At 42.3% G+C, this 15,642-nt stretch overlaps 1 protein-coding gene across 2 annotated transcripts in view; it reads left to right on the forward strand.

Moving 5' to 3' along the window:
• Positions 1–15,642, forward strand: part of ELP4 (elongator acetyltransferase complex subunit 4) — a 221,381-nt gene that overhangs the window by 34,874 nt on the left and 170,865 nt on the right. For both annotated transcript variants that reach the window (XM_069968386.1, XM_069968387.1), the window contains exon 4: positions 11,555–11,683. In XM_069968386.1, the coding sequence (XP_069824487.1) occupies positions 11,555–11,683 (129 nt within the window). The remainder of the gene's footprint in view (positions 1–11,554; positions 11,684–15,642) is intronic.

Genomic DNA, 15,642 nt, shown 5'->3' on the forward strand with positions numbered 1-15,642 from the left:
GAATTTGTCTACTACCACACAAACCATCACCAGAAGTGGTTTTAATGTAGCTCTAGCATATATAGGTGTGTCTTCATCCTCTATTAATAGAGTTGGGTCCTTTCCATCAGAAATAGATGGCAGAATCCATTGCTTGTTCATCAGCTAATCGCTCGACCTTTTATATAGGCAGATTATCAGGAGCGAGCAAACATAGGAAATCAACCCATGTAAAATGGCCTTTAGCCAGAGCAGAGCACCAATTGAAATAACCAGTTTCCTTTTTGACTTACTTGGAGGAACCTTGTATTATATCTGCTGCAAGGAAACTGTGTGACTGCCCTTTTCCGTGACTTTTGCTTTCCCCATGGTAGACCCATCATACGTGCAACAGGTACCCACTGCTTTCTACAGTCTATGAGACTTATGAGGAGCTTTTTGGGGATCAAGTGGCCCATATACTGTTCTGCACAGAAGCCCTCTGCAGCCTGTATCGCCTGCCAACACAAGCTGCAAAAGGTCCTGTGGCTTCTGTATGTACCTGGGCCAGTTTTTTTTTTTTTTTTAGAATAGTTATACATATAAATTCTCTACCAGATAAACATTATTTTCTTATTAAAACATACATTATAATCCTCCACATATTTATTCAGTAAAATTGTGTTTCTGGCCAATTGATGGCCTATCAACAGGTCAAAAACAGTTGATAGGTGGGGTAGTGAACCCAGCACACTTACTGATCACCACAGCCGCAGTGCTGGATATTAACAGTTCCCGGGAGCCAGAAACCTTAGCTCTGCAAGCTCCCATTGAAGTGAATAGATAAGGTTTCTGGCTACTGTAAAAAAAAAATCTCCTATGGATAGGCCATCCATAGTCTTTGGCTAAAAAGAAAACACTAAATGGGTTCTACCTCTGCCTATCCCTCTTGGAATACAGAATTTGGCAGCTTCCACAAGTTGATGAACTGTCATTGTGGCTTTAAAAATATGTCATTGTGGTTGCAGAAGTGAAAATAATTAGTGAAAGCCCCCAATGGACAAGTCTGCAAGCTCCACCCTCTAGACTTATGCTACGTTTACACGAAGCGATAATTCGCCCAATCGGTCGTTTAACGATTTTGTAGCAACGATTTGGTTTTCATAACAATCAGCATTTAGATGAATAAATCGTTAGAAAATTCGTAAGAAAAATCTTTATTGCGATCGTTTTTAAGATAGTTTAAACCCATCTTTTACATAGGGTAAATCGTTGAAAGGCTGTTTACACGAAGCGATCTGCAAATTTTTAGCGAATGACGAACGATGATTTAAGAACATGTTAAAAGATCAAAATGAACGATTTTTCACTCATCACTTGATCGTTTGCTGTGTTTACATGGAACGATTATCGCTCAATGCGATCGTTTTTGCGAAAATTCAATCGATAATCGTTCTGTGTAAATGCACCATTAGGGTCCATTTACACATTTACATTTACATTTTCGCCGCCCCGATCGCCCCCCCGCCGCTCCGATCGCCACCCCCACCGCTCCGATCGCCCCCCCCCCCGCTGCCGCTCCGATCGCCGCCGCTCCGATCACCACTGATTGGCTGAAGGGGAGCCGTTTGAAATTCCCGGCTCCCCTCTTCAGCCAATCAGTGCTGCCGTGCATTGATTGGCTGAAAAGGGGAGCCGGGAATTTCAAACGGCTCCCCTTCAGCCAATCATTGCTGAAGAGGAGCACTGATTGGCTGAAGAGGAGCCGTTTGAAATTCCCGACTTATCTCTTCAGCCAATCAATGCGCTGAAGAGGGGAGTCGGGGATCGGAGCGGCGACGGCGGGTGGGGGTGGCGATCGGAGCGGTGGGTGGGGGGGCGATTGGAGCGGCGGGGGTTGGCGATCGGAGTGGCGGCTGGTGGTGGTGATCGGGGCGGCGGGGGTGGCGATCAGAGCGGCGGCGGGGTGGCAATCGAGCCGGCGCAGGGGGCTGTGGATGAGCGGGGGGAGGGGCGGGCGGCGACTGTTTACACGGAACGATCAGCGAATTTTTTACGAACGACGATTTATGAACATGTTAAAAGATCAAAATGAACGATTTATCCATCGTTCGCCGCGTTTACACGTACGATTATCGTTCGAATTCGATCTTTATCGCGTAAATTCGCCCGATAATTGCTCCGTGTAAACTTAGCATTAGGGTATGTGTGCAAGGCCTTGCAGTAATTAGCATTGCAGCACTAGGTTCTTGCGTTTACATCCCACCAAGGACAACATCTGAAAGGAGTTTGGTGAATTTGGAATTTAGATTGTGAGTCCTGATAGGGAAAGAAACAAGCTATGTAAAGTGCTACAAAATGAGTTGGTGCTATACAAATAAATTATAATTATTATTAATAACCACATGTTTTTTTACAGAGGTAAGTGCTCCAATTTCCACATTAACATGGTTTCTGTAAAAATAAATAAAAATCTCCCATTGACGCTTTCCATATAATTCCGCTCTGAAGTTCAGGAGACTCTCACTCACTGTCAGAGTGGTTCCTCTTAAAAACTTCCATTGAAATCAACTTAAAAAAAAAAAAAAAAACACTACTTAAAACCCACATGAAATTCACATATCAAGCTCTATCCTGATTTTGAGGTGTTATTTTCAGACCCGGTTTGGACTTACCCTTAGGGTAGCTTCACACGTACCGGATTCTTAACAGATCATGGTAGTGTGAAGTTGAATGGGTCACATACCTGCAGCGGAATTTTCATTCATGTGACCCGGCCCCTTTAACCCCCCTGTATCCCGCCGCCCAGTGCTGCCATGCACTGATTAGTTGATGAAGAGCGAGAGGACAGGGAGCCTCACACGCTCCAGGCCGGGGGGTTAAAGGGGCCGGGTCACATACTGGCAGCGGAATGAAAATTCTGCTGCGGGTATGTGACCCATTCTCTTCACACTACCAGGATCTGCAGCAGATTTCACTGCAAACTCGCAGCGTGAAATCCGCTGCATATCCGGTACGTGGGAAGCTACCCTAAGACTTCTTTTTTTATATTTCCAGTGGGTTTAGCAGGAAATGTTTTATTAAGTTGCTTCAAGAGATTTTAAGATATTAAAACTAAGACAGCTATTTTTAATATACTAAAACAAGAGAGCTTTAATACACATTAGAAGTATGACCCCTGTAACCGATGGTCAACTTATTGATGGCAGGTATTGCAGTTCAATTTACCTACCGTAATTTTTCTGCTCTCAAGATTAGAGATGAGTGTATTTAAAGTACAAATAAAGCAAATTGCTTTGCTAGCTTGTTACTGAGCTGACAAATCGACTTCCTTGTCTTCTTCCCCTTCCCCTATTGTATATGCATGCATGCCCAGCTGAGCCGAGTGTGCAGGTGTATTAGATAATCGTAGTCAAAAGGAATAACTTTTGATCAACAGTTCTGTAATGTGCGTGACCTGCTGTGCTCCCAGAGCTATCTTGGTACCTTTGGTTTGGTGGGTGGGGTGTTGAACCCCTGGAGACCTGCTGATGAAGGGAGTAAGGGAACAGCTTAGTTTTGTATATGGCTTCTACAATAAAATATTGAAATAGAAGTTGACTCTTACATATAGTTATCTGTTATTGAAAAAAGCCTTTATGTTGGACGTAAACACAAGAAATCAACTCTTCACCACTATCGTGTGCACAGTGTGTGCGAGCGAGTTATGTACCTTATATGATCTACATGTAACAGTGGAGAAAGCAGGCGCCAACTGCTGGGGCTTTGTGCTTGTCGTATAGTTATACCTTTAACGTGTTACAATGTCAGTGGTAACATCTTTAGTCTATCAATACTAGTTACAAAGACACTGCTTGTCCAAAGGCAAAAAAAGGAATCTAAAAGGGCCGGATGATTTTCATATGTGACTGGAGTCGCTTTTTAACAAACAATGTGCTTGCACCTGAATAGTCAGGTCACAATTGAAGTTAAGGAACTGGAATGAACATCTGTTTATTGAAGGAGAATGATCCACTTAGGAATCTGGTACTTGGGGACTGTCTTTTACATTCAAGGTGGTGGGTGTGAAATGGTTAACCTGCTCTTGGGAATTATCCAGTGCAAATGACAAGGTTTTAAGCAGCAATGGGCCAGAGAGAAGTGACAGCAACAGGTGTGCTCTTCATTACGGCATAAGAACAGCTTCAAACAATGGCCAGCTGGGGAGTAAGGAGTATTAGCTGGGATCACTGGTAATGATCAGGTCGCCAGTATTGTGTAAGTGAGATAAACAGATAGTTGAATTCTTACCGTCCCGCAGGTGTCGTGGAGGGAGGACAGCGGACAGAATAACACACCTGGGACATTTGTCCAGTTTATCTTTCTGAATGTCTAATTGTATTAGAGGGACCTTCAGGTTATACAGTATCATTATTAGAAACAAGGCTACTCAACGTTTAATTTTATAAGGTTACCAGGTCTGCGGTTAGGTAAAGGTCTGGGCTGAACATCAACAGTAAAAATGTCTTCCAAAAATGTCTACCAAATTTTGTAGAACTAGTTTTTGAAAACTTTTATGTTTGCTAGTGGCAGAGCCAAACCAGACCTTAAAATGAAACATTTTAATTAACTCATTAAGGTGGAAGAGCAGACACTAAAATAATTTAGACACCAGATTAAAATGAATCAGACCCCAGACCATACTCTAAAATGAATCAGACCGCAGACCAGACTCTAAAATGAATCAGACCGCAGACCAGACTCTAAAATGAATCGTACCCCAGACCAGACTCTAAAATAAATCCGACCCCAGACCAGACTCTGAAATGAATCGGACCCCAGACCAGACACTAAAATGAATCAGATCCCAGACCAGACTCTGAAATGAATCGGACCCCAGACCAGACTCTAAAATGAATCAGCCCCCAGACCAGACTCTAAAATTAATCACACCCCAGACAAGACTGTGAAATGAATGACACCCCGGACAAGACTCTGAAATTAATCACACCCCAGACCAGACTCTAAGGGCCCTATTCCACCGGACGATTATCGTTTGCATAATCGTTAACGATTACCAATCTCAAACAACCGCTATTGCGAAAGACCTGAAAACGTTCACTCATTTCCATGGAACGGTAATCGTTACTTATGATCGTAATTGCGATAGTTTTTCTTCGCTATTTATTCGCTATTGCGTTTGTATCTATTGCAATTAACCGAACAATGTCTTATTCAATGCGAACGTTTTGCAAACGAGCAACTATAAAAATAGGTCCAGGTCTTATAAAGCGATCAACGATTTCTCGTTCGGTCGTTAATCGTTAACTACATTTCAACCGAACGATTATCGTTTAGATTCGAACGATTTAACGATAATCTGAACGATAATCGTCCGGTGGAATAGGGCCCTAAAATGACTCAGACCCCAGAACAGACTCTAAAATAAATTTTGACTGCAGACCAGATGCTTAAAATTAAAGCGTAACTGTCATGTTTTTTTTTATTGCAGAAATCAGTAGTATAAGTGATTTTAAGAAACTCTGTAATAGGTTTCATCAGCCAAAAAAGCCTCCTTCTGTACTCAAGAAGCAATCTCCCAGCCTCCCCCCCTGACTTCTTATCTGTGCATGATCAGGCAAACACGTCTTCATTACAGAGAAGCCAGTGAAGACGTGTTCTGCTCTCTCCATTGTAAGCCTATGAAGGGGGGAGGGGCTGAGGGAGATGAGGGAGCAGGAAGAGGTGACATGAAGGTCAGCTGTTTGTAGACTCTCTGGGCACCTAAAACGCTAAATTCAGGTGTCAGAAAGGTCAGTGCTTATCTATGAACTTACTGAGAGAAGATTGCAGGGTGTTGTGCTGTGCAGGACTGCTCCGTGCTCAGTCACTCCTAACAGCCCCTCCCCTCTCCATAGCCACATAATGAAGACAGAAATCCTGCTTCATTTGATGTGAGGGGGGAGGCTGGGAGATTGCTTTTTCAGTCCAGAAGGAAACTCTTTTAGTACATAAAACCTATTACAGAGTTTCGCTTGTACTGTTGATATTTAATGTTTTCAGAAAAATGACCCCGAAATGACAGTTACGCTTTAATTCAAATCCTAGACCAGCAGAATTCTGAACATTTTAGCTGCATGAACATTCAGCCTTAAAGGCGTCTTGTCGTAACGTTTGGCTATAGGGGAAAAATCTATTAATTAAGGCTGGCAGGGAAAGCCCAGACTACCAGGGACCGCCCAAATGACTCCAATTTCAGGCTTAATGATTTAATGACAGATTCCCTTTACAGTGCTGCTCTGAAGACTTGAAAATTCTGAAGTCGGCCCCTCATGTTACCCTGCCCCTGTGTTACATTGAGATGTAAAGAATTGCATGATAGGGTTTTCATATTGTAAAAGAACAATGTGGTTTTTATTTAATGATTTCCTGCTCCCTAGAGCAAAACAATAATATATAGCTATCTTTAGTTTTTTTGTTTTTTTTTTTTCACCCTGCAGAACTCCCAGAGGAACCCCCCCCCCCCCCCCCAAAAAAAAAAAAAAAAAAGAAAAACAGCTTTCTTAGCTTCCTAGATCCCTTTGAGAGAATCACTTTTGCACTTTTGGCTTTAGAGGATAGTTAGACTTGAAATGTGGCACACGACTGAAGAAGTGTTTTATTAAGCCAGCGCCGGGCTGTGTGAATAAAGGTAAGCTGCAGAAAGCGACTATCGCTCATTGTCATTTAGCTCAGACTAATTGCATTGCTCAAAGCGCTAAAAGGCAAGCACAATAATTATTAGATAAGGTTAGAATTAAAACACATGCATAGAAAGTAGACATGTACTCTTTGTTATTCACTGTGCTAATAAATGAAAAACACTTAATTACATTAATAAGGTGTTTAAAGATCCCTTTTAATTTGCTGAACATTGCTGTGAGAGGGGAACATCCAAAAAATTGGCTGCCATACTTATTCAGTGAGAACAGAGCTACCGAGGGAAAATATGAGGAATAGATATAGTGGATGTTAAAAGTGTCATTACTTTAAAGCTTGACTGTTTTCATTTGTGTTCAAAATTGTTCTTTTTTGGAGCCCTGGTACTCTTCTCAGGGGTGCCCTCTGTATGCCTTGATAAAGACCAATGAGGGTTGTAATGTTGCATGTATTTGGGAATGGAATAAAGACTTAAAGGTTCTCTTATGCTATTTTGCATGCTGTTGGACTTCCATTACCAAAAATGCTCAGTGGGCGTGCGCTCCTCCTCAGCCGCTAATCTCTGCTCAAAGAAGTGAAATGTCATTTCTTTGAGCAGAGAGAGGCGGCTGCGGAGGAGCACGCGCCCTCTCATTCACTCACAGTGAGACTGCGGAGGGCTCCGCCGCGGAATTCTGACGTTCTTGCTCAGTGTGAACGGGGCCTAAGGGTTTTTAAGGCAAAAAAGTCTACGTAGTGAACAGAGACAAACTCAGTTAACTCTGTAGTGCAGATGCCAGGTGTCCCCACCGATCAGTGACTGGTTAGCTATCCTGTGGATAGCTCATTAGTCACTTATACCCAGAAACACTGTTTTTGACTTAAAGGGTTATCTGTGCTGGGTTTCTCAGTGAACAGATGTAATCTGTGGGGTCACCTGGCACTAAGATCCCACCAAGGGCAGCATCTGCAAAAAGTTTGTATGTTCTCTCCATGTTTGCGTGGGTGTCCTCTGGATACCCCGATTCAGTCCCACACCCAAAACATACAGATAGGAATTTAAATTGTGCGCTCTAATGGGGACAGGGAATAAAATGTAAAGTGCTGTGAAATTAGTTGGTGCTATACAAATAAAAGCATTATTATTATAATATCAATGGGTTGTAGTGCAGGACAGGACATGTTCTCTCGAAAAAAAAACTGCTGTGGTCAAAAGAGGATTCTGAATAGGATCCTAAGCCAGATGGCCATCACCCTAAACCTGCTCTAGAAGATGCGCCGAGAGGTTTTCGTAGGCAACAAGGTCAAATCTTATTTTAGGACATTTCGCTAAATGGGGACCATGGTGAGTGGGAAAAAAGAACTAGGGAAAATACTCACCTTCCCCAGTGGATTTCCAGTAACTTCTTGCTCGTTGAAAAGGAAAGCAGGAAGTGCTGAGTAATGAGGACTATCCAGAGAAGTGTTAACAGGGGATCAGTGCAGGGCAGTTTAAGTTCTTTCGCATTTTTAGGCCTGCCTGGGATGGAAAAAATAAAATTGTGGACAACCCCATTTCAAATATATCATGTCTATCCTTAAAAGAGTATTCCAACCTTCTGTGAACTCACTCTTCAGAATGGAATAGCGAGTCACACATGCCACTGTTTCATTCATTGTATAAGGAGCTGCTGAGGATAGCGGAGTACAGCTCTTGGCTATCGTTGGCAGTTCCAGAGAAGTGGCGGCATGCATGCATGACTTACTGCCCCATTCTGAGTGTAAGGTGTGTCCTGTGGATAAGTGTTTTAGGTTACAATTCCCTTTTATTTCTATTACTATTCTATCAATCTGTCAATATTATCTGTCAAACTCGCAGCCCTCCAGCTGTTGCTAAACTACAATTCCCGTCATGCCTGGTCAGACAACACTAAAGCTTTGGCTGTCCAGGCATGATGGGAATTGTAGTTTTGCAACAGCTGGAGGGCCATGGGTTTGACACCTGTGGTCTAAAGGTTTCTTTTGTCCACAGGAACCCACAAACTGATCAAATATTCAAATATCACTAGAAGATGCCTTAACATTGTCATTATGGTGTCTGGCCTTAGTTATACGCGCTGAACCTGAAAACTGGCAGAAGCCCCTTAAAGTGATAGTGCCACAGTGAAGCTCCACCTAGGTGACACTGTCCATTGAAATTAGGTAATTTTAGAGCAAAAAGAAGACAGACATGTTTTATACAGGTATATATTGAATTGCAGCATCTAAGCTTATGAATGGTGCGGAGTGACAGTATCTTTTTAAGCTTGTTCCCTGCACAGCTGTGCTCACAGGTGGCCAAAAGTGTTTCTGTGCAGGGAATTTCAGTACAGCTTGAAGGGGGTCCCAGTAGTCAGACTCCCTCTGGTAGGCAAGTTATGGCATATACCATCACTTTTAATTGTAGGAACACCCCTTAAGAATCACCCCAACTTTGATTCTTAAAACTCAAAAAAAAAATCCCTTACAGAAATGGTTAATACTTTTTTAAGACCAATTATTATCTTTCGCCATGTTTCGTTGTATACAATATTCATTTATGCAAAAGTCCTAATCATAACCTAAAAAAATTATTGAAAAAAAACCTCATTGTATCCCACTGAGATATAATTAAATAAGATGTTTCGCTATTTAAAATAATAGATTACGTTAACGACCCATTGTTCAGCTGCATTTTTCTAATGCACGGGTAGCATTTTTATGATTGTTACTGCTTGGGTAATTTTTGAAAGCTTAAATACCATAAATTTCTAGTCATCTCCTTTAAAAATGGTTATATATTAATCAAAATAGGAGCCTGGGTTCAGCTCTGCGTTCAGGGAAGACATTAATAACTGCGTAGTATTATGCAAGCGTTTAATTATAAAATACAAATACAAAGGACTAACCCTGATCATTACCCGTCATATACAATGAATTATCCCCATGACTCACGCTAGCTTATTACCTTGGGTTTGTTGTATTAAATGAGTAGTAGTAATGTTTATTCAAAGCTTATAGGGGCTAATATATATAATATGTATAATTTTTTCTTTTTAATCAGGTGATTTATACTACCGCATATGATAGAGGGAGAGACGCTGATCTCTTTGTATATTTTTATAGGATTTAAAGTAAAGTTTTTCAATATAAAGCAGTTTAAATCCTAGGAAAATCAGAGAGTCCTGATTGCCCCGCTCTAAGTAAACTCACACTGATATAGAGAAAGCTGTCAATCAATGTGCGTGTGGGTGGGGCAATCAGAACTATGAGGCTGAAAGGACATGAATTATGCTGGGGCGGTCGGGTTGCGGAGTATTTTTTTTTTAATAGTTACTGTCCATCTGATTTTCTTTGGGAAAAAATCAGATAGTCAACCAAATATAATCACTACCATAGCAACAAAATAAAAATGGCATTAGAATCAAAGCACCCAAACTTATATGGGATAATTCATCATTCCTGGGTGAACGGGGCAGGAGGTAGATGGCTGCATTGACTGTGTAATGGTGGCCATGTGTAACTGCAGCTTAGATCCCATTCAAGTGAGTCAAAGGCAGATGAGCTGGAGTAACCAAGTTCAGCCACTACATAGTGAACAAGGCCAACAGCTTCCTGCTCTGTTAATGTGTAGTGTGGGAGCTGAACAACTTACCAGTGGGGGTTCTGGGTGCATGTTTTGCCTAGAAACCCCTTTTAAGTGATGTTCCTTTCTGATAAATGTGTGGCAATACATATCATAAAGCTGTGATGGCTCGCCATGAAGGTGGTGATAAGCCACAAAGTTGGAAATGCATGTGTGTAGTTGGTATACTCTTACAACATACCCCACAAATCATAAATTGTTGTGTATTGTTATTCTAGTATACATATTAAAGAAGCTAGGTGAATATTGACATTCGTACATATAAAAGAGAGGGAGCAAAGGTTCAAATTGCTGCCTATTACATAACACTACATTATGTAGATATATAAACAATTTACAGTGTCCCAATGGTTGCTAATATAGTCACAGTACTGGCAAGTGTTAGTGATGACAAAAAAACAACCATAATAAATTAAAACTCCTTTAAAAAGTTTCTTGTGTGGTGAAATCTCATGTGAACTGTAACAAATCAATAAAACCAGGTAGGTATGACCCTCTTCAAAATCTAGACCTCGGGGGTCATCTGTTCATCTCAGTTAGTAATCTCAATGGCCGACATGTAAAACCAGTGAATTGTAGCAGTTTGTATAGAGCAGCTCTTTTGTGGATTGTAGAATAATGTTTAAAGGTAGGCATTTGCTTTATTCAGTAGGAGCATTCGGATACTAACCTGTTACCTGAATTTTAAAGAGGATGTACCACCCGGTATATCCTCTTTAACCTGAACCCACAGATCGATCAGCGCCGGCACGGGGAAGCCGGTGCCGCGGTCCATTTTTCTGAAGCACTGGAGGTCGGCCGGGCTGCCCCCAGTGGGAGGGAATTCCCTCCCCTTTATGACGCGGCTCCGTTCATTCTAAGCGAGCCGCGTCATACAGGGGAGGGAATTCCCTCCCACTGGGGGCGGCCCGGCCGACCTCCAGTGCTTCAGCACCGGCCGATACCGCTGGATCGAACGGCGCCGTGCACGGGAACCGGGCTGCGGTCCGAAAAACGGACCGCGGCATCGGCTTCCCCGTGCCGGCGCCGATCAATCCGTGGGTTCAGATTAAAGAGGATGTACTGGGTGGTACATCCTCTTTAAACTTCATACAACTACCCTGCATTTGTTTTCCTCCAATGAGGTTCCTCCAAGTGAAATTTACAGTTGCCATATATCAGGTCACCAATTGTTCATGGATGGATCTGTTTACTCATCTCTTCTTTCTCTTGTTTCTCATTGTGTGGCGGCATTAAAGCTGTAGATGTGCCATGTATTTTACAATTTTTTTTTTACATATTTTCTTATTATTTTAGGACCTCCCTGCACCCCTTACAGATGAAATACCAGCACAGAATGTTAAACCAGATGTAACAGAAGGTCCAACATCAACAGAGGACACAATGAAGATAGCATGGCGCTACCAGAACCTGCCAAAACTGGAGGTAATTTTGTCCTCAGGAATAAACTAGTTTATAAAACCTATTTTCTCGTTTAGAAAATTTTGGGGTAAAAGGAAGTTGGGTCTCTTGTGTGTTATTTAGTGGGGAGGATCTACGACAAGACTAAAGCGCTGTCGGCGCTCGCTTGCTCACAACCAGCGCATTACATGCGTCGTCAGCGAGCATGTGAGTACAGGAGGGCTGCAGGGGGACTCCCCAGGTGATCACTTGATCGTCCGGGCAGCCCATAGCAGGAGCTAGGGCAGCATTTCGCTTCTATATTAGTCGTTTGTCTAACGACTGCAATGATCAGCCGACATCGTTCATGTCGGCTAATTATTGTCTTCTATTACACAAGACCATTTTCAGCCATAACGGCTGATATCGACTGAATGGTTTCGTGCAATGGGGCCTTTTAACATTAACCCCATTTACTTCAAGAAAGCCGAGCTGCAGTACTGGATACAACCCATGGGCAAGAGTGGTGCTGTTTCTGGAAGAAAGCAGCCATAGTTAATATCATCAGATATTTTTCTATAGAGAAGGTGCAATAGTGGGATAATCACTTTTAACTCGGAATGTAAAACATTTGGTGCATGTTTGGGAATGGTTTTTATCACAGATTTCTCCAACCAACCTTAAAGGGGTATTGCAGTAATAATGAACTACCAGCTACCCACTATGTAGGTGATAACTGCTAGATTAGTGAGGTTTGACAGGTAGGAGCCCTATGGACTTCTGGAATTGAGGTCCCATGTCCCTTTTGTAAATGGAGTGGCAGTCAAGCTTTTACACAAAATTTGAGACTTTCTACTTTATTGTTCTATATAGTCATGCATACTCGACCATCAATCCATTCAAATGGGGGACACAGGAAACCTGCTCGGTTGATTGTGGGATCCCAAAGGTTTCTAGTTATCACATATCCAGTGGATGATGATATATTATTATCTCTTTAACATTGGTTAAATGGAATTTTTGTTTTATTTGATGGCCTTAGGGGTTGAGAATGTCGAACATGATGGACACATATATAGAAAACATTCTCAATTGGTAAACTATGCCCAGGTTGTCAGAGCTAATCTATATTTGATGGCAGAACCTAGTGTGTGAGAAATATGGCCCTCCCAGGAACCAACACTATTAAAACCTCTTGTCCTAGTTACATCATAGCACATTAAGGGTCGCTAAACTCTGAATACTACATGGATAAAGACATCAACTTTCATCTGTCCACGGCTTTGATGTAATGATGCATAATGCACGTTTAGTTACTTTACATGTCAGCATATTTGTGCAGTTTTTACTATGTTTTTAAAGGAAGACTCCTTACAGATTATCTGTGATTCTTCAGTGTCCGGTCTTGACCAGAAACTATAAGCTAACTTTTTTAAGAAGGTGACTGTGTCATTTATGAGATTGACACCTATGGAGGCAAGGTGAGCCCCGGGCGCTGAGGTTGGTAACAGGGCAATGGAATGGTTAAGTGATAGACTTCAGGTGAGGTGATACAAAGTTCATTTTGTAAATCTGTCAGGCTTCAGGTAACATTTGGATTTGCAGGAGGAGACATAAGGGAGGCTGCTGGTAACCTGAGACTATTTGGTGTAGGAAAGGTCAAGCTGCTTAGCATAGAGATTAGAGTTTGTATGAGTTTTTTGAAGAAGAGCCGAATAATTAACACGGGACCGTAGCGGTGATACAGAGGTCTTGGTTGGACACTTAAGACTTCTTTAATGAGACTGCTGAGTCATAGAGACCTTAAGGCTTACTAATGTGTAACGCAGGTCCTGGGGTCATTTTAATCTGCACATACTTCTTGATTGAACAGCTAGTGTTAATTCTGTTACATTTCAGTTTAGCAATAGTATTTAGTTTCCTCTTCTGAATTTTGTGGGATCCATGTTCACGTAGGCCTCATGCACACATCCTTTTTTTAGCGTTATACAAAGTCATGGGATTCATTATTCACAAGCTTTCTGTGGGATCCGTATGGCATATATGTCTGTGAATCTGAAAGAATTAAAAAAAAACTCCTCAAGAAGAGGGGCAAGTCTGAAAATGATGTCACCAGATCATTGGCAGGCTAATATGGACAGTATATGAATGTATGCCATCTATATTTTTTTACCGATCCTTTGACTTCTATAACAACCTTCTTGCTGCAAATATGGTCTGGGTAAATGCAGATCCTATTTTTTGTGAATTCAGATCTGAGACTCTGTACCCACAATCTTTTTCCTACCAAACCACTTTTACCTTCATATAGCTGCTTTTGATTCAAGATCTGTCCTGGCGTCCATTTGGCAGGTGATGCAGTTATTGTCCTAAAAAACAACTTTTAAACTTGCAGCCCTGTGTCAAATGGCCGTGGCCTAGATTGTCTATGCCCTGACTTTGCACCACCCCTTCGTCCCTTCTCCCCACCCTCCTTATCATCAGGAATGCCCCTAGATCATTTTCTCCCGTCTGAACACTGCACAGCTGCTTAACGATCCAGCCCATGTGCCGTGCTGACACAGGTGATGAATAGGAGATCTGCCTGCAGCATTCCTAATGATGAAGAGGATGGGAAGGAGTGACAGAGAGGTTGTGCCAACCTAATGCGTACACAATCTAGGCCACGGCCGTTTGACACAGGGCTGCCAGTTTAAAAGTTGTTTTTTAGGACAATAACTGCATCACCTGTCGAATAGACCCCAGGACAGATCTTGGATTAAAAGCAGCTATCCGATGGTATAAGCGGTTTGGGGGGGTCAGATTGTGGGTACAGAGTCACTTTAAAAAGAATGGTTGTGTGCATGGACACATAGACATCAATAGGTCCACATTCTGTCTGCAGTTGTTGACAGAAAATACGGATGTGTGCTTGAGGCATTAAACTTAAGTGAATCCTGGGATACATTTGAAGGGGTGATACTACCTCATAAAGTGACAAAATAGTGACTAGGATATGACTTAATGATTAGTGGGACTCCAACCCCTTGGACCCCCACTACATTTGCGAATACAGGCTGCCTGAGGCACAGCTTCAACTAATGAATAGGGCCGGTCAACCCCTGTGCAGGCAACCCCTTAATTCTGACTGCAGCTGTCCCTGTGATCTCGTAAATATTCAGCGCTGAATAGAGCTATGGGCCATGCATGCACTTCGCAGTTCCATTCATTTTCTGAAGGCAGCCGAAAATACGTTCTTGAGCTGACAGGGGCCCCAGCGATTGGACTCCCTCTTAGTTATGCCTTATTCTGTTCATCCCAGATGAGCTACCATTGGTTTCAGGTTGCTGCAATACTTTTTTTTTCTCCTCCTTCAACTCAGAAGGAAAAGCATACCTGATCAGTCTTTTACTGGAATCTGTCATGGGCAACATCTAGGTGAGGCCTATCTACATTACATTATTGGCTAATAGAGATGAGCGAGCTTGCTAAAAGGTTCAGGTTCACACGATCACGAACAATCGGCATTTGAATCCCACTGCCTGGTGAAGGTGGATGCAGCCCGAGGACTGCCTGAAAAACATCAATACAGCTTATGGCCTATGGCTGCAAATGCCGATTGTTCGGGTTTTGTGGAAACCCAAGCTTTTGGCAAATATGCTCATCTATAAGCTAATGTTAATGTGCTGTTTTCCAGGCAAATGTCACTTATGATATGCCCTCTGGCACAGCTGATCAGTGTGGGGCCAGGTGTCAGCACCCCACCTATCAACTATTGGTGGGGTGCTGACACCAGGCCCCCACACTGATCAGATATTTGGAATGGCCATGACTTCCTAATGTACACAGTTTCTTGATCCGGAAGCCTCAGCTCCATACATTCTATAGTGATCATGCCATGATACTGCAACTTAGCACCTGTTTTGCCCTCTAATGCAATGGGAATCTAAACACCCTGTTGTCATCTTTTTCATAGATTTCCAGGAGGAATAACAGAGTAACGGCATAGAGCAAAGTTCTATGAA

The sequence above is a fragment of the Dendropsophus ebraccatus genome, chromosome 4 (genome assembly GCF_027789765.1).
Source record: "Dendropsophus ebraccatus isolate aDenEbr1 chromosome 4, aDenEbr1.pat, whole genome shotgun sequence".
Classification (NCBI taxonomy): domain Eukaryota; kingdom Metazoa; phylum Chordata; class Amphibia; order Anura; family Hylidae; genus Dendropsophus; species Dendropsophus ebraccatus.